This window comes from Coregonus clupeaformis, chromosome 35 (genome assembly GCF_020615455.1).
Source record: "Coregonus clupeaformis isolate EN_2021a chromosome 35, ASM2061545v1, whole genome shotgun sequence".
Lineage (NCBI taxonomy): Eukaryota > Metazoa > Chordata > Actinopteri > Salmoniformes > Salmonidae > Coregonus > Coregonus clupeaformis.
The window spans coordinates 7,061,322-7,082,372 of NC_059226.1; the positions used below are offsets into that span (position 1 = coordinate 7,061,322).

Here is a 21,051-nt window from a genome sequence, read left to right on the forward strand (position 1 = left end):
CGTTTCCGACCCCAGGGGGTCCAGAAGGTAGTCATGAAGCTGCTTTCTTCGTCCAGCTTGCATTGAAGGAATGCATCTCGGGCATCCACCAAGGTGAAAATCCTGGCCTTGGGAAGCTTATAGAGGACATCCTCTAGTGTCGGCATGATGTAGTGGGATCGTTTCAGTGCTTGGTTCAGATGCTTTGGGTCGATGCAGACCCTCAGCTTCTCTGGTTTTTTTCACTATGACCATATTGCTGATCCAGTCAGTTGGTTCAGTCACAGATGTCATGTGGCCATCGGCCTCATACTTGTCCAGCTGGGCCTTCACAGCCACTTTCATTGCAATGGGCACATTGCGAGGAGCACACTGGACTGGAGTAATGCTCTCATCCACTTCAAAGTGTACCTCCCCAGGCACTGATTCAACGGGCATGTTGAATACATCGTCATATCTGCTGAGTAGTTGTTCTTTGGACAGGGGTCCATGCTGGACATGATCCACAATGTGCAGGTCATTTGGTACAGTGAACTGCATCAGTCCCAGGCGTTCGCATGTAGAGCCTGAGAGGAGAGGATTTTGACTGGTTTTCACAATCTCGAACTCCAGCTTGTGTTTGCGTCCCCGAATAACACATTCGGTCTCAAAGGTGCCCATAGAGCTCATTAGTTCTCCTGAGTACAGCTTTAGTCTAGTATCGCTGGGAAATAGATGTGTGTCAGGTGCCAGATTGATTTTGTCTTTTGTAGCTCATTACGTTGCATGTAGCACCCGAATCCAGTTGACATTGTTGTTGCTTGTTGTGTAATCGTAGTGTCACAAACCATTTCTTCCCTCTTGAGTGTACAGCCCCAATGGATTCATGCATGTAAATGTCACTTTCACTGTTCAGCTCTGAACATTGAGTAATATCATCAACACAGTGAATCTTGCCCTCACTCACCCTTCTTTTGCTTTTTGAGACACACTTTTGCAAAGTGATTATTAGTTCCACAAGCTCTGCATGGTTTTCCATAGGCCGGGCAGTGCACTTTGCCACGTGTGTGTGTATTCCCACAGTATTTACATGCTACGGGGCTCTCTGTGTTCACCGTTCGTGGTGAATTACTCTGCCTCGATTGGTTTTGTCTGAATGTCTGCCTAGCAACAGCGTGAACCGTATCAACGTCGGAGCGTGGGGTTTCCATTTCCATTGCTCTCATTCTCATGTCAGTGACTTCAGCAGTGCGGCACATTTCGATGGCAGTTACTAATGTTAAGCCTCTCTCTCTCAGTAGACGCCGGCGCGTATTCTCATTTGCAATTCCCAGTACTATTTTGTCACGAATCAGTTCATCTTTCAATCCCCCGTATTCACAAGTGGCGGATTTCTCTCTCAAACGGGTTACAAAGTTGTGTACTGACTCACCCTCTTCCTGTTTGCAGCTTCCGAAAACGAACCGCTCGTAAATTACGTTTCTGGCGGGTTTGAAGTAATTCTCCAATGCATCCAATATAGCCTTTGCATCACACTGTTGTCGTGCCGTGAGGGTGAGATTGTGCCGGTAGATATGCCTGCATTCGCTGCCCATTAAACTCCTCAGAGTTGCCGCTTGTACCTCGTTGGGTTTTGTCGTAGTAAATATATTATGTTATAGCTTGGTCTGGCTAAAATTTTGTGCATGACCCATCTTGTGTTGGGCCTTCGGATTTAATACAATGGACAAAGACTTCTATCTTGTCGGCCTTGTCAGCAGGTGGCTAAGAACAACACCCACGCCATAGGTCTCTCAGTCCTTCCAACTCACGAGTTCTCCCATGACACACACAAACACAAACACACACACACACACACACATTATTACTGATAACACACGCACACACAAAATCCCCTCTTTCGGCTGAACATTTTCCCAAAACACACACACACACACACACACATTATTACACACACACACATTATTACTGATAACACACGCACACACAAAATCCCTTCTTTTAGGCTGAACATCTGAAGACAGACAACCCGACTCAGAGCCAATGCAATGGAAGTGACCTCGACCAACTCATCAGGACCAATCAGAAGATCAGAACTCCTAGAATCAACCTACTTTATTTTATTGTATAAAATGTCAGCACACAATGTTTAGGGGCGCGCTCTCAGATATCTCCCTACGAGGTTGACGAACGGGTCCGTGCACGCTATTTACAGATATCTTTACCTCTGAATAAACTGCCTCATATTATACAATTATCCACCGTGTCCGAAAGTCTCTACTTGGTCTCCGTTCTCCAGTAAACTTGTTTTATCAACAGTTTCTCATGTAGACCGGTCGCCAGCTCATAGTCCTCGAATTCATCCCTGAAGTTGTCCCAATTAGTATTCCAGTCCCCTGTGAGAACCATGTGATTTGGTGGCGGAATGTTCGCTGCCATAGCAATGGAATAGGAGATTTCTTTGTCTTCAGTCATGGAGGTAGGTAGTGATGCTAGCTAGCCAGCTAACACGAGTTGATCAGTGTTGTGAGTAGGAAACGGCTTGTGTTCGCATATGGAACGTAACAGCGCCTATACTGTACTTAGCTACAAAAATAACAAACGTGTGTTTTCCGAGCCACTTCTGACACCATGTTTCTGTATGATATGTTGGATTAAGGAATAAAGACAGACACCAATGTTCAGTTCAATAGCCTTGTTGAGCCTTGTACAAATCCCTACGCGTGGAGTCTGGGGAACAGTCCAACTAGTCGATTACCTATCAACTAGACTCCGTAACAGTAGGTCCTCCTGTAGCTCAGTTGGTAGTGCATGACGCTTGCAACGCCAGGGTTGTGGGTTCGATTCCCACGGGTGGCCAGTATGAAAAATGTATGCACTCACTAACTGTAAGTCGCTCTGGATAAGAGCGTCTGCTAAATTACTAAAAATGTTTAAAAAAATGGTATGCTGTAGCGTTGAGTACCCTTTACTAGAATGATGGGGCCTATCCCAAACCATAAACTGCCCCAGACCATTATTCCTCCTCCACCAAACTTTGCAGTTGGCACTATGCATTGGGGCAGGTAGCATTCTTCTGGCATCTGCCAAACCCAGATTCGTCCGTCGGACTACCATCACTCCAGAGAACGCGTTTCCACTGCTCCAAATGCAGCGAGCTTGGCATTGCGTATGGTGATCTTAGGCTTGTGTGCAGCCATGGAAACCCATTTCATGAAGCTCCCGACAAACAGTTATTGTTGGGAGGCCGGCAGGTAGCTTAGTGGTTAAAGAGCGTTGTGCCAGTAACCGAAAGGTCACTGGTTCTAATCCCGAGCCGACTAGGTGAAAAATCTGTCGATGTGCCCTTGAGCAAGGCACTTAACCCTAATTGCTCCTGTAAGTCGCTCTGGATAAGAGCGTCTGCTAAATGACTAAAATGTAAATTGTGCCGACGTTGCTTCCAGAGGCAGTTTGGAACTTGGTAGTGAGTGTTGCAACCCAAGACAGATGATTTTTATGCCACTTCGCGGCTAGGCAGTTGTTGCTGCTAGACGTTTCCACTTCACAATAACAGCACTTACAGTTGACCGGGGCAGGGGCAGAGATTAGAAGGGCAGAGATTTGACAAACTGACTTGTTGGAAAGGTCAAAGCCTATAACAGTGTCACGTTGAAAGTCACTGAGCTCTTCAATAAGGCCATGCTACTGCTAATGTTTGTCTATGGAGATTGCATGGCGATGTGCTCGATTTTATACACCTGTCAGCAACGGGTGTGGCTGAAACAACCAAATCACTAATTTGAAGGGATGTCCACATACTTGTGTGTATATATATATATATATATATATATATATATATATATATATATATAGTGTACCTGACTTCACAGTCCATGAACAGAAGGAATCACATGCTTTTTATCTGGTAGGGAACAGTTGTAGGGGTCTCGTTAAAAACAAACTTCACAATCAAACTGAAAGCCATGAGTTTGGTTAAAACAGATCTTAGGGAAAAGGGAAGACTTGACATTGCAACAGATGAGACAGCAGTTGTTTTCTCAGGAAAATCCTTCAGGCCATGACTGACTGCTTCCAACTACAAACAGCATAACATTTGAAATCAACAAGTCTGCCAGATATTTTAATTAAAATAGTTATCTTAAAATGAATCATACAAACATTTGGCAAATGTTTTTAAAATTGCAGTGACAAAGTTGGTTTTCTATCCTCCAGTTCCAACTTTTCAAACAGCTTCACACAAAGTAACTGCCAATCAAACTTTATTACACCAGGCACAAGAGCCTTAAGACTTAAGAATTAGCTGAACCCATAACCAAACTTAATGTAAAAAAAAATTATAATAATTGCGACCAACTAAACAATTCCTTACAGAAGAATGTGTCTAATGACAACAGCGCTGTGATGAATGCTTATGAACAGATTTAACAGTCAAACATTGTCTAAGGCAAACATGGATGTCTACACACTTCAGCATTATAATGGCACATACGATAGAAGCTAAATAAAAAAGCTAAAACATTCCTTGCATGATACAGTATAAACCAATAGAATATATAATCATAGTAGGGAGCCAGATGGATAACTGGTTAATCACACTACTTTGGTCCAATTTATTTCTCTTCACATGCACATTTGACAGAAGCCTTTATTATAGAATGGAGCAGTTGACCATATAATGGGAAACAATTTGTGTTTGGAGTTTAGGTATTGGACATAGGGGAGGGTTAGGGGTTCAGGGTAGGTAGCTGGGGGTGTTTAAGAGAAGGCAGCAGGCGTGTGGCCCCTGCGTATTCTGCCGGGCAGCAGAGGGAAGTCCTCGGGCAGGAGAGCATGCTCTCTGCAGGTGGGACAGGTGCTCTGCTCCTTCAGCCACGACTTAATACACTAGAGAGAGAAGGGGAGAGGAAATTAGACTGACCATCAAACCAATCCCGAGTGAAAGAACAGGAATTCCCAGTTCCTGTGTCCTACTAGCCCTAAATAACCACAGGGCCATAGACGAAAGCGCTGGGCAAACTCAGTTGCAGACTACTTATGGGTGTGATGGAAGTGGCCTTACCTCTGTGTGGAAGCTATGTCTGCACTCCAGCACACACAAGTCCTCCTGGGACATGTCATCATGGCAGATGATACAGGGATCCTCCATGTTCAACTGTACAAGATGCACATACACCAATCAAAAGTATTGTAGTACACAACAGCAAACCCTACCATTAATACACTATATTTAGGCTTCGACTTGAGTTTGACCTCTTCTGCATCTGTACATTCATGTTATTGTCTGACCAGGAGCGTCGAGCCCTGCTGTGATTACTGTGTGTGACTGAGTCAATGTGTGAAGTGCGAGCTGAACTCACCGCCTTCGACTTGGAGTGTCCTTGGGCACCCACGCTCTTCCAGACGTGGGGTCCGGTGGAGTGGACGGAGCCTGGTGAGTCGGAGCGCGAAGGGGTCCCAGCAGTGTCACCTCTACCTGCACTGCTCAGCTGCTCCTGGACACACACACCACAGGTGTTACAGTTCATATGGAAGCCAACAGTTGTGGGCATATTCTAACCTAGGAGTAAATGTGAATGAGGACATCATCCATTTTCAATTGACGCTACCATTCAAGATACTTGGATTGAGATCCCTTGTAGTTCCCACGGGGGGCCAGTATGATTATTATTTTTTTTTTTAATAATGTAAGTCGCTCTGGATAAGAGCGTCTGCTAAATGACTAAAATGTAAATGTAAATGTATGATAATAATAATAATAATATGCCATTTAGCAGACGCTTTTATCCAAAGCGACTTACAGTCATGCGGGCATACATTTTTGTGTATGGGTGGTCCCGGGGATCGAACCCACTACCTTGGCGTTACAAGCGCCGTGCTCTACCAGCTGAGCTACAGAGGACCACGTACATCTTGATAAAGATCATCCCTGATAGAGGGGACACAGATCTAGAGCAAGTATGAAGACATTTGCCAACAGGTGTAGTATGGTCCTAGTCCTTGGTGCAGGTTACTTTGGGGCTCTTACCCTGGTGGAGTCCTGGTGGTCCAGGATAAGCTGGGCCACTCTGTTGATGACCTCCTGGTAGGACAGGGAGTTCAGGCAGCCTCTGTTGGCCGTGCGCATCTCCCCAATGAACTTGGACAGCACAGGCCTGAAATGTCAAACCAGTATTGAATACTAGAGCGCTCATACACCCATCATACCCATTTGTGTGTGCGCGTGTCTGTTACCTGCTATAGTGAGGGAACATGACGCTGAGCCGGTCTACGATTCTATCGTACACATTTGTGGGCTGTGGGGCCTGTGGCCTGGAAGCCTGGTTCTGCTGAGGTGGCCTCGTGATAGGATGGTTAGTGGTAGCACTAGTTGGAGCTCCAGCCATACTGGAGGGCAGTGCAACATTCTGAGCCATGGCTGGGGCCAGAGGGGCTCTAGGCAACCCCAGGTGACCATAGAGGGGGACTCTTATGTGCACTGGGTGGCAAGGGAGCTGCTGGTGAACCTGGGGTGGGAACAGCATCTGAGATAGAGTGGGAGCCGGTTAATAAGACAACTTGACAGAGAATACGACGGAAATGTTCCGAAACACCTTGACAAACTGACATATAATATAGAAAGTTAACATTTTACATTTACATTTTAGTCATTTAGCAGACGCTCTTATCCAGAGCGACTTACAGTTAGTGAATACATTTTTTTTTTTATACTGGCCCTCCGTGGGAATCGAACCCAAAACCCTGGTGTTGCTCTGGCCCCAGGGACCCTCTGATGGGGAAGTGGAGCCCCAGAACATGTTAAGGTTTGTGCTGTTCCTAGCTAGCTCTCTAAGTCTTTTTCAAGCAACATTGAATAGATTGTGGCCTGCCCCAGATAAAAGCAACATCTCTCCCCTTCCTTGACAGAGCTGCTCTGCCTCCTCTAGCTAGCTACCTGCTCTGGCCCCAGGGACCCTCTGATGGGGAAGTGGAGCCCCAGAACATGTTCTGCCTGCTGTGTGAAGCCTGCACTGTATCTCAAGCCTGGCGCCACTAGGGGAAAGCTCAGGCCCGGGGGAGGGCCAATGGAGGGGACGGGGTAGGGGAGGCAGAGGGGTACCAGGGATGGGTCTTCCTCTGGGACAGAGCAGATCTGGGAGAAGCAGGGGGGGGGGTCACACCACACACAGGCCTCACTCATTTGACAAACAACTTCAAGGTATAGGCTGAGAATAGCCAATGCCGTTTCAAAGCAAGTCGCTAGGTCAGAATAGCCCTCTTACAATTGTATTAAATAAACCCATGACATAGGATGCTGAGCTAACTAACATGCCATTTTCGTCAGAATGGACAACAAAATAAAGACATCAGCAAATGTAAACCTTTGCTAAACTTAAAGTAGGCCCGGTTATGCTGCATCTTACCGGTACAGGTGGGGGCCGGGGGGCGCTGGGGACTGCAACTGGGGGCAGAGTGCACAGCCTGGTCCCCCTCTTCACCTGTTCTATCTGATCCTGGTACTGTGCCTGTGGAGGAGGACAACAAAGCTGTCACACACACACACCCGGACCAGCCCTCACAAAAGCCTGTGCACCTTATGTCCAATTTCTGGTCCAAGGTCTTTTGTAATAGTCACATTGGAAATGGCATCCCAATAGTTGAATCAGTGTTTGTTAGTATTGTTCTTTTGTACCTCAGTTGAGTGGATTTTCTCCTCTGCTTCTTGAACACATGCTATCCAAGCATCTGTGGCTGACTGGAGAATTTGGGAAGGGAATCTGAGGAGGATGAATGAGATAAGATATTGAAACTGCTAAACTGGTTCTGGTGACAGCATGCAATTGAATCTATGGGGCCTCAGTCTGCCCTGTGGTTAGTGTTACCAACACCTACCTGGGAGCCACTTCCTTGAGTTTGGCCAGGATGGCCCTGGCATCAGACAGAGACCTGTAGAGGCAGCGCAGTCCGCGGCTACGCCGGTTCTCCAATTTAGACAGCTAGGGAACAGGAAGTCAGTCAGTTGGGAAAGAATGTTAGCGCACCAATGGTATGAGAAACACTCACTACCCACGCTAACAGACACCTCTGCCTAAGAATTCTGAGAAACATGCAAGTATCTCAACATACACATTCAACCCACATACCTCTGCTCCCCGAGACCTCCTAGTTGCCTTGGCACACAGGTCTCTGCACCGCTTGATCTCATCCTCCAGGCTCATCTTCTCAGCAGCTGACTGGTTACTGTGGGAAAGAATCACTGCACATTTAGCACACCAGCAGCACAATGCTCAGAAGAGTTAATGCCACTCATTAGGATGCATGTGAAACCACTGCAGGTGTTGTGATGCTGCTGTGTGTTTAAAAACATAACATGCCTCAGCACCAGGAAATTATTCAGCTGTGTCTCATACTCCTTGTTCTTCTCGTGGATGTTCTTAGAAATGCTGTGGAAGATAAAAACAAAATGAACCAAAAAAATTGAATCAAAGTTTATTTGTCACTCACACCTACACTACCAGTCAAAAGTTTGGACACCCTTACCCATTCAAGGTTTTTTTTACATTGTAGAATAATAGATAAGACACCAAAACTATGAAATAACACATAAGGAATCATGTAGTAACCCAAAAAGTGGTAAAAAAAAGTATATTTTATAGTTGAAATTCTTCTAAGTAGTCACCCTTTGCCTTGATGACAGCTTTGCATACGCTTGGCATTCTCTCAACCAGCTTCATGAGGTAGTCACCTGGAATGCATTTCAATTAACAGGTGTACCTTCTTAAAGTTAATTTGTGGAATTTCTTTCCTTCTTAATGCATTTGAGCCAATCAGTTGTGTTGTGACAAAGTAGGGGGGTATACAGAAGATGGTATTTTACCAAATAGGGCTAAGTCCATATTTTGGCAAGAACAGCTCAAATAAGCAAAGAGAAACGACAGTCCATCATTACTTTAAGACATGAAGGTCAGTCAATACGCAACATTTCAAGAACTTTGAAAAAGTTTCAAGTGCAGTCGCAAAAACCATAAAGCGCTATGATGAAACTGGCTCTCATGAGGACCGCCACAGGACTGGAAGACCCAGAGTTAACTCTGCTGCAGAGAATAAGTTCATTAGAGTTACCAGCCTCAGAAATTGCAGCCCAAATAAATGCTTCACAGAGTTCAAGTAACAGACACATCTCAACATCAACTGTTCAGAGGAGACTGTATGAATCAGGCGTTCATGGTCAGATTGCTGCAAAGAAACCGCTACTAAAGGTCACCAATAAGAAGAGGAGACCTGCTTCGGCCAGGAAACATGAGCAATGGACATTAGACCGGTGGAAATGTCCAAATTTGAGATTTTTGGTTCAAACTGCCGTGTCTTTGTGAGACGCGGTGTGGTGAACGGATTATCTCTGCATGTGTAGTCCCCACCGCAAAGCATGGAGGAGGTGGTATTATGGTGTGGGGGTGCTTTGCTGGTGACACTATGATTTATTTAGAATTCAAGGCACACTTAACCAGCATGGCTACCACAGCATTCTGCAGCGATACGCCATCCCATCTAGTTTGGTCTTATCATTAGTTTTTCAACAGGACAATGACCCAACACACCTCCAGACTGTGTAAGGGCTATTTGACCACGAAGGAGAGTGATGGAGTGCTGCATCAGATGACCTGGCCTCCACAATCCCCCCACCTCAACCCAATTGAGATGGTTTGGGATGAGTCGGACGGCAGAGTGAAGGAAAAGCAGCCAAAAAGTGCTCAAAATGTGGGAACTCCTTCAAGACTGTTGGAAAAGCATTCCAGGTGAAGCTGGTTGAGAGAATGCCAAGAGTGTGCAAAGCTGTCATCAAGGCAAAGAGCGGCTATTTGAAGAATCTCAAATATAAAATATATTTTGATTTGTTTAACACTTTTTTGGTTACTACATGATTCCATGATGTGTTATTTCATAATTTTGATGTCTTCACTATTATTCTACAATGTAACAAATAGTACAAATAAAGAAAAACCCATCAATGAGTAGGTGTGTCCAAACTTTTGACTGGTAGTGTATATTTCTTGCTTACACGCAATCACCGATATTGCACTTTTATGAAGGTCCCTAAACCACCTGAGCTCCAGAAATCAGCATATCGCCTCCTTTTCGGCTCTGTTGCGGGAACAGTTCGACCATCGGTAAAAACAAAGGTTGTACCTTTCTCTCTACCATCATCTGATTCTAGATATATCACCACCATCATCCTAGGACCTTCCGTCGGAGAGCTATTGACGAGCGAACTCCGAATATTGAAAGTAAAAACGAATTTACTACGGTCGCTCGTCTAGCTAAATCAATCAATGTCAGATTTTGGTTTTCACCGAATCTCCATTTGGATATTTAATAACAATTAGGCTGGGGAAATATTAGCTAAATTAATGATCATCTTTATTTTAGTTTGCTCCCTTTATTTTAGTGCATTTGGGAAGTATTCAGACCCCTTGACTTTTTCCACATTTTGTTACGTTACAGCCTTATTCTAAAAATTGATTAAATTGTTTTTTCCCTCATCAATCTACACACAATACCCAATGACAAAGCAAAAACAAGTTCTGCATTTTTTGTTTAACACTTTTTTGGTTACTACATGATTCCATGATGTGTTATTTCATAATTTTGATGTCTTCACTATTATTCTACAATGTAACAAATAGTACAAATAAAGAAAAACCCTTGAATGTGTAGGTGTCCCAAAACTTTTGACTGGTACTATATATAGACGCAACCAAATGTGCATCTATCAATGACTCGAATGTCGATCATGTTAAAAGGTCCCTTTGATGTTCACCCATGGTGCCCATTTGGATATTTACAGGGCAGGGCTAGACAGCCTCGGCCATACCTCTCCTGTGACTCCGCCAGCTCCTTTATCTCAGTCTTTAAGGCCTTCAGTATTTCCTGATTATCTTTCTTCTCCTGTTGGTCCTTCTTCACCTCCTCCTCCAGCTTCTGCTGGAACAAGCCCAGCTCTTTATGGGTGACCTGGAACACAAAACACTTTCAGTCACTGGGCAAAACATCATGGAGGTCTTCCGCCCACACTAAAACAGCACATTGTTTCAACTCCCTTCTTCCAGACAGAAGTAGGGTGAAGTGTTGCCCATAGACACTGATCTTGGGTCAGTTTTACATTACCCCACTAATGGTTAAGGTTAGGATTGGGGAAGCTGATACTAGATCTCTACCTAGGGAAACTTCACCCCGAGCCTTCCAGACACCAGTTTTGGAGAAACCCTTCCCTACCTGTATTGAATGGTTGATTTCCTCTTGCTCTCCTTCTAGGGCAGATATCTCCTTTTGGCGTCTTTGCTTCACAGCGCCGTAATCCTGCACCATTTGCTGGATCTGCTGTTCAAACTCTGCATTACTCTTCTCTTTCTTGTTCATGTCTCCCTGGAGCGTGGAAAACGGCATAATATCAAAAGCTCAATTTGATAGAGTACAATAATGTATTAGGTGCAAAGATAAAGGCTTATTAGGTATTCAAAACTCACATTATTCCCTTCAAAAGGCTCATAAGGCTCTGTGTTAACAGCCACTTCACTCAAGGTGTCACAAGTTAATACCTATACAAGAAGAAAAAAACACTAGACATTACACTTGGCCTTGTGATCGGTGATCTTAGAAACCTTCAAAATGAAGTGAGGACAATTCCCCACCTGTACTTCCACTGTAGTCTTTCCAGGTGCCTTGGCACCGCGAACGGGAGCATAAACAGCCTCCAACAATCCCTGTTCATCCACGTCTCTAATATCAAGGTCAAAATCCTCAAGGTTATCCGGATCATGGTTATTATATGACTTGTCCTCCGCTCTCAGAGTTTCAATGGCACCTGCTATTCCGTTGGCAGGTGGGGCAGCTTGAGAGCCAAAGGCAGGGAAAATATACGGGCTGGGGAGAGTGGGCATCCCTTGAAGATAGCCACAGACTTCAACCAGGTTAGGCTGCACATGAATGTTGGCAAAAGGCTCTTCATCATAATCCCTAGGTCCAGAGTCATGAGAGTTTGGGAGGAACTCCATAGCAGAAGGGTTTAGAGAGAGTCCATTGGGGATATCCCCTATGAAGTCCAGATCGTCCATTCTGTGAGTGTTGGCATCCTGCAGTGACACAGCGTGCTTCATGAGGCCCAGGAGGTTGTCAGTCCTGACGAAGCGCAGCGACTCGAGAAGGAAGGGCTCAAGGCCGCCTGCCTCCTGGATCTTCTGCTGGGCGTCAGAGGGGAAGTTGTTCAGCTCACCCACCAGCAAGGGGTCCTGGGCCCCTAGGGGACCGTACTCCTCCAGGATCTGGGCAAAGTAGCTGGGAGGAAAGACAGACTTACAGGTTATAGGAGCCAGAGTCCATACACATATGGATCAGCATGATATCTGAATACACAATGAAAACACAACCAATCCTTCAGGTCATTGCTTGGACTTGTGCATCCTCATGAGTCATTGATACAGGTTATAACACACACATTTATAGCAGACCAAGACCCTGTTGTCCAATACCCAAAGGATAAATACCAGAGGCACTTACTCGTACAAACTCTCCTTAGTCGGGTCGGGGTTGTTGTCCAATATTCTATTGTAGTGGCTACTGCGGCTGCCATTGTTGTACTGTCCCTCAAACTCTGCCACCTGATTTCGAAGATGATCGGGAATGCTGAATGGGTCACTGGAGTCAAAGAACATTCTGCCAAGAAAAATGATGAGCTGGTGAGAACAAGCTGGGGGTTGTCAATGGGCAGACTTAATGAAGACAGTGTTCTACAGAATAGACAACTTACAAAGAGTCGTCTAAAAAATCCTCTTCGTCCTCCTCTCTTGAGGTACCACCTCTCATTCCCGACAGCACAATAACCGACTAAGAAACAGAAAATAAAATACAATTAGATTGATGTCCAGAAAACACACAATTGCCTACATTTCTCTAGGTTTAAGGCTGGAGTTACACAAAGCAATTTTCATGCAATTTTAGTTAAAGGTTGCAAGTGACATCTCAAAACAACTTTGCTGTTACATGAAGCAACTCAAACACAATTAAAATTGCATCCAACATCCAATCAAATTGAAGCTGCTATTTTGAGAATTCTAAACTCACCCCATGTGATCTGCTGCATTACATCATGGTTTCACAAATGAGTTGTTTATCCAACTGTTTGGTTATTCTAACAGCAAGGATATAGAAGAAATGCAGCCTGTACAACAGCTAACCAAGTTAGCAACGAACTAAGCTAGCTAGCACAGTTCATGGTGGACAATTTCAGTTGAAACTGGTTAGGGAGAGGTTTGGGTTCACTTCAAAATTACACTTATTGACTGCTAAACCATGTACAATAATTTGTATACATCTCCTGTTGTGCCAGTCTCTGTTCTGTCAACCCTGATCACGGGTTGTGCTGCACAGCACTGACAGCTGTGTTGACATGACAACTGGGTCGGAATTCCGAACCTTCGAATGGATCATGTGACAAAAGTGTTTGTTTTAATTAGCTGTTGCTTGCAACTAGTTGCAAAAATGTGAAGTTACAACTAGATGCAACCAAGTTGCAGGGGGGTGTTTCACGAAGCAATAAAGAAGCAATTCCGTTGCAAGCAACTAAAATTGCATGCAAGTTGCATCGTGTAACAGCAGCCTAAGTCATAACGCTCACCCCCTTTGGCTCCTTCTGCTTCTTTTTGCGGTTTCTGTTCCTAGTCTTAATAGGGGAATTCTGAAATGAAATGAGGGTTTCGATTATTTGTATATTATGCCTTAGTTCAAACGCAACACTAAAAGACAAAGTTGGCTTAAAAAAAGTGTGGCATCCAATAATCAATACTTACAATTTCATTTTCAATCCCTGTCTTTTTAATCACTAAACAATCCCCATCTGAAAGAGGTGGAAACAGTTAAGTTAATATGGCTGGAAACAGGAACCAAAACACAACAGCAGCAAAACGTACTCAAATTGTAGCTTCAAGGGCACCTTTCCCCTGGTAAGGAATGTGTGCGGGTCGAAACGCTTACCCATTATTTCAAAATAGTAATCCAGCACAGTGTGGCAGGTGGTGTACTGGTCTCTGTGCTCCTCCAGAGTCCAGATAAACAGCCTCATTTCCTGGGGAGGGGCCTGCTTTAGGTACTCCGTTAGAGTCAACCCTTGGCTGCTAAAAAACTCAGGCATAGTCCCAAACTTCTCTATGAGCATGTCCTGCAGGGGGGCAAAATTTAGCAAAGGAGCGAGGTCGAGCTGCTCCAGGTGGTCTGCATAGCGGTCAATGAACAGTCCAGCTGAATTCAGACCTGGGGAGAACATCAGGGGAGGGAAGAGGAAAGGTGAAATGAGCCAAGATGGCACATAAAGCCATGCACATTTGTGTTGCTGCTGAGTACTTGAATATAACCAGTAATCTAGTGGTGAGAGGGTACACAGGTATGCAGCTGGAAGGTTGGCATTGCCCTTCAATACATAAGTTGAAGTCCTGATTAACAGGAAAAATGTAATGTGTGCTGACCTGCGCTGTTCAGTTGGTGGGCCCAGTTGTGCAGCTTGGGGCTGGTGTCCAGGCAGCCGCTCAGGCTATGGATAAATACGCGGGCCCACACCCGGTTCTTCCTTTCCAGGAGAAGCGCTACAACGTCCCCCAGCGTCTCCGGCTGCCTCCCAGCGTACGACGTGCCCAGCTCATTCCCCTTGATCCGGTCTAGGTCCATCCATGGCTTAAGGTTCTCCATCAGGACAGAGATGTTGTGGCTCTCGTCCCTGAATAGGTCTTTACTCTCACTGATCTGAAGCAGAACACGGTCCCCGTAAGCTAGCCAGGTGGGGGATGAAGCTGGAGAAGGGTGTTCAACAGTTAGGAACAGAAGGGTGTTTCCTCAGTTAGGAACTGAGGATAATGTGACTAAGAGAAGCTGTGGTGTGGTCAGGACAGCGTTTGGAATGTAACAGTGATGTGGATTGCATCATGCATTTATACTGAACAAAAATAAACGATTTTACAGAGTTACAGTTCATAAGGAAATCAGTCAATTGAAATAAATTCATTAGGCCCTAATCTATGCATTTCACATGACTGGGCAGGGGCGCAGTCATGGGTAGCATAGACCCACCTACTTGGGAGCCAGGCCCAGCCAATCAGAATATGTTTTTCCCCACAAATGGTCTTTATTACAGACATAAATATTCCTCAGTTTCATCAGCTGTCCGGGTGGCTGGTCTCAGACCATCCCGCAGCTGAAGAAGCCGGATGTGGAGGTCCTGGGCTGGCGTGGTTACACATGGTCTGTGGTTGTGAGCCCGGTTGGACGTACAGCCAAATTCTCTAAAACAACGTTGGAGGCAGCTTATGGTAGAGAAATGAACATTCAATTCTCTGGCAACAGCTCTGGTGGACATTCCTGCAGTCAGCATGCCAATTGCAAGCTCCCTTAAAACTTGAGACATCTGTGGCATGGTGTTGGGTGATAAAACTGCACAGTTTAGCATGGTCTTTTGTCCCCAGCACAGGGTGCACCTGTGTAATGAGCATGCTGTTTAATCAGCTTCACTAACAGGGAAGTAAACAAATTTGTGCACAAAATTTGAGAGAAATAAGATTTTGGGCATGTGGAACATTTCTGGGATCTTTTATTTCAGCTCATTAAAACATAGGACCAACACATTACATATATATTTATGTTCAGTGTTGTAGTCACACCCTTACATTCTTTAAGGGTGAGGTCATTGAAACAGGTTCCTTTGGAAAGGAACATGTTGAATGTACATCTGGTGGAATATAATAAATGTAAGATGTCTGTACCCTTCTGTCCAACGACAATTGTCTCCCCGTTCTCCAAAGGTATCTGATCATTCTTGTCTTGCGTAGACAAAGAAGCATCTTGCCTATGTTGCTTCCGCCTGAGTTTACGATCCTCTTTGGATTTCAACTTCTTGAGACTGGCAAACAAAAATGAAAAACATTGAAAACCTACAGAAACAATTGTGATGGTGTAATAAGATGTGCTTGACATACAAATCGTGTTCAGTCTGTTCAGTGTGCAGTCTGATAAAATGATTTGGGTATGGACATTCAGAGAAACTTGAGTACAAAAATATTGGGTCAACTCACCTTGTACATTTCTGATTTACTCTCAATGTTGCTGTACCCACAAGTTTCTCAATAGATGCTTCAAACTAAAGACACAGAATAATACATTCATTAGAGTGTTCTCCAAATTGGCAATGACATTTAATAACGTGCCAACTTTAAAGAAATTCCTTACCTCACATTTGACAAGCCCTGTTGAACCATAGATTTTAATATGACAGATTCTACCCAAACAGTCTGGAGTAAAGCACATTTCCTGCAGGAAATCCTGTGGGTAAAAACAGACATGAGTATACCAGTGGCAAGAGTGACCTAAAATAAAATGGTGTGCACTTTAACGTTGTAAATAGGTGTTACCTTTTCATTCTTATCAGAGAATGCTGTTGCTTTCAACTTCTTCCAACAGCTGATATGGTACTCAACTTTGCAGCTTTGGCAGCAAACCATCCGAATGAAACCCTATGAGTAAAGACAGCCGTTTGAGTGCTTAGTGAACATGTTAGGTCTTTGACTTTCATGGAGACAACTTAGGTTTAACACATTTGACATTTACCTTAAAATCTGGATCTGTGAAGTAGATTTCTATTTTGGAATGTCCGTGGCAATTCTGATGCAGACAAATGGCATCTGGTTTAGGTGGAAATTTGCACATCTCTATGGATTCCTCTAGCAGCTCCTGGTTCAGGGTTAAAATAAAACAGAACAAAATCTAAATGACAGCAAGCAATGACACATTTCCTGCCTCATTTCAACAGTTGAGTTGACCCATACGAGATCAATGAAAACGTACCTTGAAATAGCCCGGCTTAGTTTCCTCAACAATAACTTTTGTGGTGGGCCAGGTCAGTTTACCAGGTGTTATCTTTTTCTTAACCATTTGCATAGAATCAGAAAACTGTTCCAGAGCAAGTGGAAATCTACAGGGGTGAAGGAAAAAACATTTGTCAGTATACCCAGTGATGTGCAGCTAATTTCAGAGTGATCTATAAGCATTATTCCATTCGTATCTACCGGTTCTCCTTCTGATACGCCTTTCCAATGCCGTAAAAAACCAGACACTGAAACTTCCTCTCTTCAAAGGTTTTGATCTTTTCAAAGTCTCTTTGAGCTTCAGCAAGTTCCTAAATAGGAAAAACCCATTAGTACAAAGCCTAACTGAGTGCACATTTTATTTGCAGACCATATCAAAAACACACTTGAAAAGCACAGTAACGTTAGCCTCCCTTCATAGCTAGCTATTACACAGAATGTTTCTTACCTCAGGTTGACCAATCTCTATGAGTGCTGAGGCATGGCCATAAATCAGCACAACTTGGTCAAGAGCACAGAGGCCAAGTTCCTGGAGAGGAGAAAAAAAATAGTTAATTAGCTGTTAGCTACCTTAGACAAAAGCTACACTACATGACCAACATTATATGGACACCTGCTCGAACATCTCATTCCAAAATCATTGGCATTAATATGGAATTGGTCCCCCCTGTGCTGCTATAACAGCCTCCACTCTTCTGGGAAGGCATTCCACTAGATGTTGGAACATTGCTGCGGGGACTTGCTTCCATTTCAGCCACAAGAGCATTAGTGAGGTTAGGCACTGATGTTGGGCGATTAGGCCTGGCTCGCAGTCGGCGTTCCAATTCATCCCAAAGATGTTTGATGGGGTTGAGGTCAGGGCTCTGTGCAGGCCAGTCAAGTTCTTCCATACCAATCTCGACAAACCATTTCTGTATGGACCTCGCTTTGTGCACGGGGGGCATTGTCATGCTGAAATAGGAAAGGGCCTTCCCCAAACTGTTGCCACAAAGTTGGAAGCACAGAATCGTCTAGAATGTCATTGTATGCTGTAGCGTTAAGAGTTCCCTTCACTGGAACTAAGGGGCCTAGCCCGAACCATGAAAAAGAGCCCCAGACCATTATTCCTCCTCCACCAAATTTTACAGTTGGCATTATGCATTGGGGCAGGTAGAGTCAACTTGCTAATGCAACCGATACAGTATTTGAATCAGGCAATGTCACCTGGTTGGCTAGCCTAGGCAGCCGATAGTGGCCGCTAGATCTGCACGATCGTCTAGGATTGATGTGCATTCCCGATAATACATTAGTGTCCCCGTGGACCAGCTCGTACATAAAGCATCCTCCATTCAGGCTGCAAAGGCATAATTTTCCTCTGTACCATCTTCATAAAACAATTTCCACCACCATTTTCAGACAACTTAAGATGTTGCACACCGCGTTCAGCCAAGGGTGTGGCAACATCATAAATTGTCAGAAAATCAGAAAATTGTGTTTTATTAAGACAGTACACGTGTTTTTTCGGCAGCTCGCCATTAAAACCCATCAGTCTAAGCCTTGTCTAAACCGGGGGCGGTTCTACTAAGCTAAATGGAATTGTTTTAAGAAAGTCATACAAAGGATCATTGATTTTCTATTAAGACCCCTTGAAGTATCAAAAAATATCAACAATTATTTGATGAAAACGTACTTGGTCTTACTGCTATTAGCCCATACAAACTCATTGAATAACAGATTCACTACATGGAACAGATTGTCCCAAAAAAATATCAGAAGGAAGTTTGTTCTGAAGGGTCTCTCCTATATCTGAGAGAAAGATCAGGAAACATTTTTTTATATTTTTTAACCCCATATTTTTGCCATTAAACAGTCTCCATATATACTTATTATTTTCAACTGGTACCGGGGGACCTTCAAACTAGTCTTGTGAGGCCTGTGGGCGTCCTAGAGCAAACCAACCGACATGTACATGTTCGTGATAGTCTCACCTTTGCACAGATTAGTGTAGCCCAAACGGTTCGGACGCTACAGATGATTTTGTGAGAAGACGGCTTTTCGGGATATCTCATGGTCTGACAAAAACCGCTCTAGCTCTGTCACCTTTCACCGCAGATGCGGAAGTGCGACATAGGCGGAGGAATGAGACGCATCCAATGCAAAAAAGACAGATGTAGCTTAAACTGACAGATTTTTAAATGGGGATTTAAAAAGAAATGCTAATTAGATTTCCACGGGGGTGGACATCAATCTTAGGGGGTTAAAGCTAGTTAAGGAAGAAGCTGCCTAGGCTACTGGTTGGCAAGCTAGCAAATATAAGCAAACATGCTTGCAAGCTAGCTAAATTGCGTTGGTTAGCCATCTAAATTGTCAAGACTTTGTTGTGGCAACAACAACAAAACTCAGCTTCACAGAATGCTCACCATGGCTTCTCCTCCACATCTGAATGAGGTCTAGCAAGTGAGTGGGTGTCTCGCATGAGCAAGTCAACTGTCCTAAATGGTTTTGCTCGAAAACAAAGCCCAGGGGCGTATTCATTCTGCCAATTATGACCTACCTGAATTTGTCCAACAGAAACTCTCGTTTTGCTCCACTGTAAATGGTTTCTGTAATGAATACACCCCAGTTGTTATGCTGCACCCTTCCTATTGCATATCAATCGTTTTAGAACAACTACTCATTCAAGGGTTTTTCTTTATTTTTATTATTTTCTACATTGTAGAATAAGTGAAGATATCAAAACTATGAAATAACACATATGGAATCATGTAGTAACCAAAAAAAGTGTTAAACAAATCAAAATATTTTTTATATTTGAGATTCTTCAAATAGCCACCCTTTGCCTTGATGACAGCTTTGCACACTTGGCATTCTCTCAACCAGCTTCATGAGGTAGTCACCTGGAATGCATTTCAATTAACAGGTGTGCCTTCATAAAAGTTAATTTGTGGAATTTCTTCCCTTCTTAATGCGTTTGAGCCAATCAGTTGTGTTGTTACAAGGTAGGGGGGTATACAGAAGATAGCCCTATTTGGTAAAATACGAAGTCCATATTTTGGCAAGAACAGCTCAAATAAGCAAAGAGAAATGACAGTCCATCATTACTTTAAGACATAAAGGTCAGTCAATACAGAACATTTCAAGAACTTTTAAAGTTACTTCAAGTGCAGTCGCAAAAACGATCAACCGCTATGATGAAACTGGCTCTTATGGAGGACCGCCACAGGAATGGAAGACTCAGAGTTACCTCTGCTGCAGAGGATAAGTTCATTAGAGTTACCAGCCTCAAAATTGCAGCCCAAATAAATGCTTCACAGAGTTCAAGTAACAGACACATCTCAACATCAACTGTTCAGAGGAGACTGTGTGAATCAGGCCTTCATGATCAAATTGCTGCAAAGAAACCACTACTAAAGGACACCAATAAGAAGAGACTTGCTTGGGCCAAGAAACACGAGCAATGGACATTAGACCGGTGGAAAATTGTCCTTTGGTCTCTAGTCCAAATTGGAGATTTTTGGTTCCAACCGCCGTGTCTTTATGAGATGCAGTGTTGGTGAACGGATGACCGCATGTGCATTTCCCACCGTAAAGCATGGAGGAGGTGGTGTTATGGTGTGGGGGTGCTTTGCTGGTGACAGTTCGTCAAATTTCTGCTCTGCTAGAGCTGCCCCGGTCAACTGTAAGTGCTGTTATTGTGAAGTGGAAACGTCTAGGAGCAACAACGGCTCAGCCGTGAAGTGGTAGGCCACACAAGCTCACAGAACGGGACCGCCGAGTGCTGAAGCGCGTAAAAATCGTCTGTCCTCGGTTGCAACACGCACTACCGACTTCCAAACTGCCTCTGGAAGCAACATCAGCACAAGAACGGTTTGTCTGGAGCTTCATGTGTTTCCATGGCCGAGCAGCCGCACACAAGCCTAAGATCACTATGTGCAATGCCAAGTGGTGTAAAGCTCGCCGCCATTGGACTCTGGAGCAGTGGAAATGCGTTCTCTGGAGTGATGAATCTTAACGCTACAGCATACAATGACATTCTAGATGATTCTGTGCTTCCAACTTTGTAGCAACAGTTTGGGGAAGGCCCTTTCCTGTTTCAGCAGGAGTTCCATACAGAAATGGTTTGTTGAGATTGGTGTGGAAGAACTTGACTGGCCTGCACAGAGCCCCTGACCTCAACCACATCTAACACCTTTGGGATGAATTGGAACGCCGAGCCAGGCTTAAATCAGTGCCT

At 44.2% G+C, this 21,051-nt stretch overlaps 1 protein-coding gene across 3 annotated transcripts in view; it reads right to left on the reverse strand.

The window, feature by feature from the left end:
- Positions 1-4,065: 4,065 nt before the first annotated feature.
- Positions 4,066-21,051, reverse strand: part of LOC121550221 (E3 ubiquitin-protein ligase TTC3) — a 35,030-nt gene continuing 18,044 nt past the window's right edge. For 2 of the 3 annotated variants that reach the window (XM_041862379.2, XM_041862380.2), the window contains exons 19-47: positions 17,287-17,367; positions 17,040-17,149; positions 16,819-16,945; positions 16,582-16,704; positions 16,386-16,487; positions 16,204-16,296; positions 16,050-16,114; positions 15,741-15,877; positions 14,454-14,774; positions 13,966-14,241; positions 13,782-13,828; positions 13,610-13,669; positions 12,743-12,819; positions 12,493-12,648; positions 11,628-12,270; positions 11,463-11,534; positions 11,212-11,361; positions 10,811-10,950; positions 8,313-8,381; positions 8,082-8,178; positions 7,831-7,934; positions 7,631-7,715; positions 7,362-7,463; positions 6,893-7,090; positions 6,193-6,482; positions 5,987-6,113; positions 5,319-5,453; positions 5,021-5,113; positions 4,066-4,845 (exon numbers count right to left, since the gene is read on the reverse strand). In XM_041862379.2, the coding sequence (XP_041718313.2) occupies positions 4,717-4,845; positions 5,021-5,113; positions 5,319-5,453; positions 5,987-6,113; positions 6,193-6,482; positions 6,893-7,090; positions 7,362-7,463; positions 7,631-7,715; positions 7,831-7,934; positions 8,082-8,178; positions 8,313-8,381; positions 10,811-10,950; positions 11,212-11,361; positions 11,463-11,534; positions 11,628-12,270; positions 12,493-12,648; positions 12,743-12,819; positions 13,610-13,669; positions 13,782-13,828; positions 13,966-14,241; positions 14,454-14,774; positions 15,741-15,877; positions 16,050-16,114; positions 16,204-16,296; positions 16,386-16,487; positions 16,582-16,704; positions 16,819-16,945; positions 17,040-17,149; positions 17,287-17,367 (4,209 nt within the window). In that variant the 3' untranslated portion in view covers positions 4,066-4,716. The remainder of the gene's footprint in view (positions 4,846-5,020; positions 5,114-5,318; positions 5,454-5,986; positions 6,114-6,192; positions 6,483-6,892; positions 7,091-7,361; positions 7,464-7,630; positions 7,716-7,830; positions 7,935-8,081; positions 8,179-8,312; positions 8,382-10,810; positions 10,951-11,211; positions 11,362-11,462; positions 11,535-11,627; positions 12,271-12,492; positions 12,649-12,742; positions 12,820-13,609; positions 13,670-13,781; positions 13,829-13,965; positions 14,242-14,453; positions 14,775-15,740; positions 15,878-16,049; positions 16,115-16,203; positions 16,297-16,385; positions 16,488-16,581; positions 16,705-16,818; positions 16,946-17,039; positions 17,150-17,286; positions 17,368-21,051) is intronic. The other variant, XM_041862381.2, reaches the window with a different exon arrangement.